This window comes from Aplysia californica, unplaced genomic scaffold (genome assembly GCF_000002075.1).
Source record: "Aplysia californica isolate F4 #8 unplaced genomic scaffold, AplCal3.0 scaffold00010, whole genome shotgun sequence".
NCBI classification, from domain to species: domain Eukaryota; kingdom Metazoa; phylum Mollusca; class Gastropoda; order Aplysiida; family Aplysiidae; genus Aplysia; species Aplysia californica.
This window is the reverse complement of record NW_004797280.1, coordinates 1,069,182-1,071,552: the sequence shown is the minus strand read 5'-3', so window position 1 is coordinate 1,071,552 and position 2,371 is coordinate 1,069,182. Positions and strand designations below refer to the sequence as shown.

Genomic DNA, 2,371 nt, shown 5'->3' with positions numbered 1-2,371 from the left:
GGGGGGTGGTCACCTGTTTTCAGAGGTAAAATTAGTGAGAAAATGGCCTCCAAAGATTCGTTATTTCCTTAGCTTAAGAGCCCATGGTAACTGAAAATTTACATTTTTTATGCCTTTAATCAACGCTTTTCAGAAAAATCCACAGAAATGAGTTTTTTAATGGGCTTGAAAGGTGTTGAGCCAAAAAACAAAAATTTGATAACAATTCACAAACCCGTGGAAAAATGCAAGTTTCTTCCCTTTGATTATTTTGACGAGAGCTTGATTCCACCATGCTGCCTCACAATTTTCTTTGTTTCTGTCTCAGTACAACAGACACAAGACCTCCTACGACATTCTCCTCATCGGAAGCGATGGTCATGGGAAGCGGGAAACGGTCAACAGCATCGCCACCGCCTCCAACATTTCTGGTTCCATGGAAAAGAAGACCACTCGCTCGTGCTCCGTGGAGATGGAGGACTGTACCCTCAGACTTGTGTACGGCCCCAGCGTTTTGGAGAACCTTCAGAACCAGGACGAGAGCGAGCGAGTCGCCCTGGATCAAGCCAACGACATCATGGGGGAGAACGACGCAGGATTCCACGCTATTGTCGTTGTCATAGCCTTCCAGACTCTAGCTCAGGCACACGGCCACAAGTCCAAAATGTCTTTGCTCAAGCGCACCTTTGGCGAGTTCGTGCTGTCCAGGCACTGCGTTTGTCTGATGACGGGTAGAGACGAGTTCGAAAGGCGCATGGAAAGAGTAGGCGCTCCGGACGTCCCGTTTAAAAGGTGGTGCAGTGAAAGGACTGGGGAGATTCAGGACTGGCTGCATGCCTTCCAACACCGTATGGTCCTCTTTGATAACGACACACAGGACCCGGAGATCAAAAAGGCCCAAGTCGGCGAACTGGTGGCTCTCATCCAGAAACTTCCAAACCCTCGTGAGCGTTATACACTTCAGACGTTCTTGAGCTCTGCCAAGAAATATGACAAAGTAAGTTGGGCTTGCTTCACCTCTACACAACATTTTGCTAAAAATAGCGCTGACGTCATTGTTTTATGAATGAACATAAAGGGAAACAATTCTCAACATTCAAAAGTTTCATTTACAATGCTGTATAGGCGAAACAAAATAGCGAATTTACAGGACGTACGGACGTACGGTGTACGTCTACAGCGCAGCGATAACAATAACAAAGGTTGACTGCCCTTTTATACACTTATAGTTCTTTCGAAAGAGAAACAATGGAATCAGTGATTTGTTTGATTGATTGTTTCAGAGAAGAAAGTAAAAGGTAAAGAGTAAAGAGAACCACGTCTATGATATAACTGTAATTTAGTGCTGGGGAAAAGTAAGACAGACCTATACAACGTAGGTGTCACGTCGCGGTGGAAGCAGGCACTCGTCAGTTTTGGGGCATCTGGAGTTATTGGTATCATCTTAAAGCTTGTTCATTTGACTGTCTTTTGAAGAAAAAGATACACGTCTGTCTTGAATAGAAATCGAGATATTGAAGATTGAAGGGGGCGGATCCCGCCCGGTGTTAGAGGTAAAATTAGCGAGAACATGGTGGCCAAAGTTTAGGGGTTAGACTACCGGACACGTAATCGTGAGGTTGTGGGGTCGGGGGTTCGAGCATCGGGCCCGACGTTGTGTCCTAGGGAAAGGCACTTTACACAAATTTTCCTCACTTCACCCAGGTGGGAATGGATACCCGGCCATAGACAGTGAAAGGTCTTGTCAGTATATTAGTGTTTTAGCGCCTATATGGTTGCTTGCATTGTATGCTTCCCAGTAAGTTGAGGTTGTTTCAGAAAGCACTCTGGTCGGCTGAGGTAATGGTATAGATTGTGAAGCGCTCAGAGCTTGCTGTTGAGCGGGGATTTGTGCTATACAAATGCTATCTATTATCTATTATTATTATTATTTCCAAAGCTTGAGAGTCCCTGGAAACTGAAAATTAACATTTGTTGTGCCTTTGATAAAGGTTTTTAAGTAAACTCCACACAGCAAATTGTTTTTAAATGAACAGAAAAGGTGTAGAGTCAAAAGTTCAAAATTCAATTTTTAAAAATTGCCAAATGGGAACGTACTTGCCGTTTTCTTCAATTTCATTATCTTGACGAGCGCCTGATTTCAAAACGATGTCTCACAAGGGAAAGAAAAGAAGTAGGACCTACCAGAGACGCCCTCTAATCACCTACAACCCAGAAGTAAAACAATGACAATGACAATCTTTGTTCATCTCACACGGAGAAATTTGTGTTGGTCTTTAACAATGGCAGTAGACGGTACAAAAGTCAGACCTAAAGGTGGACTCACGCAAACGAACAACAAGACAGGACAATTGGCCTAGTAAATACTTGTCTCACGTGCTGGGACAACCCG

At 44.0% G+C, this 2,371-nt stretch overlaps 1 protein-coding gene across 1 annotated transcript in view; it reads left to right on the top strand.

Annotated features, from left to right (window-relative positions):
* The window catches only part of LOC101848857, a gene marked incomplete in the record, with an annotated part of 34,367 nt that overhangs the window by 26,342 nt on the left and 5,654 nt on the right, over positions 1–2,371 (top strand). Inside the window, 1 exon segment of the mRNA XM_013083087.2 lies at positions 308–977. Within this exon segment, the coding sequence (XP_012938541.1) occupies positions 308–977 (670 nt within the window).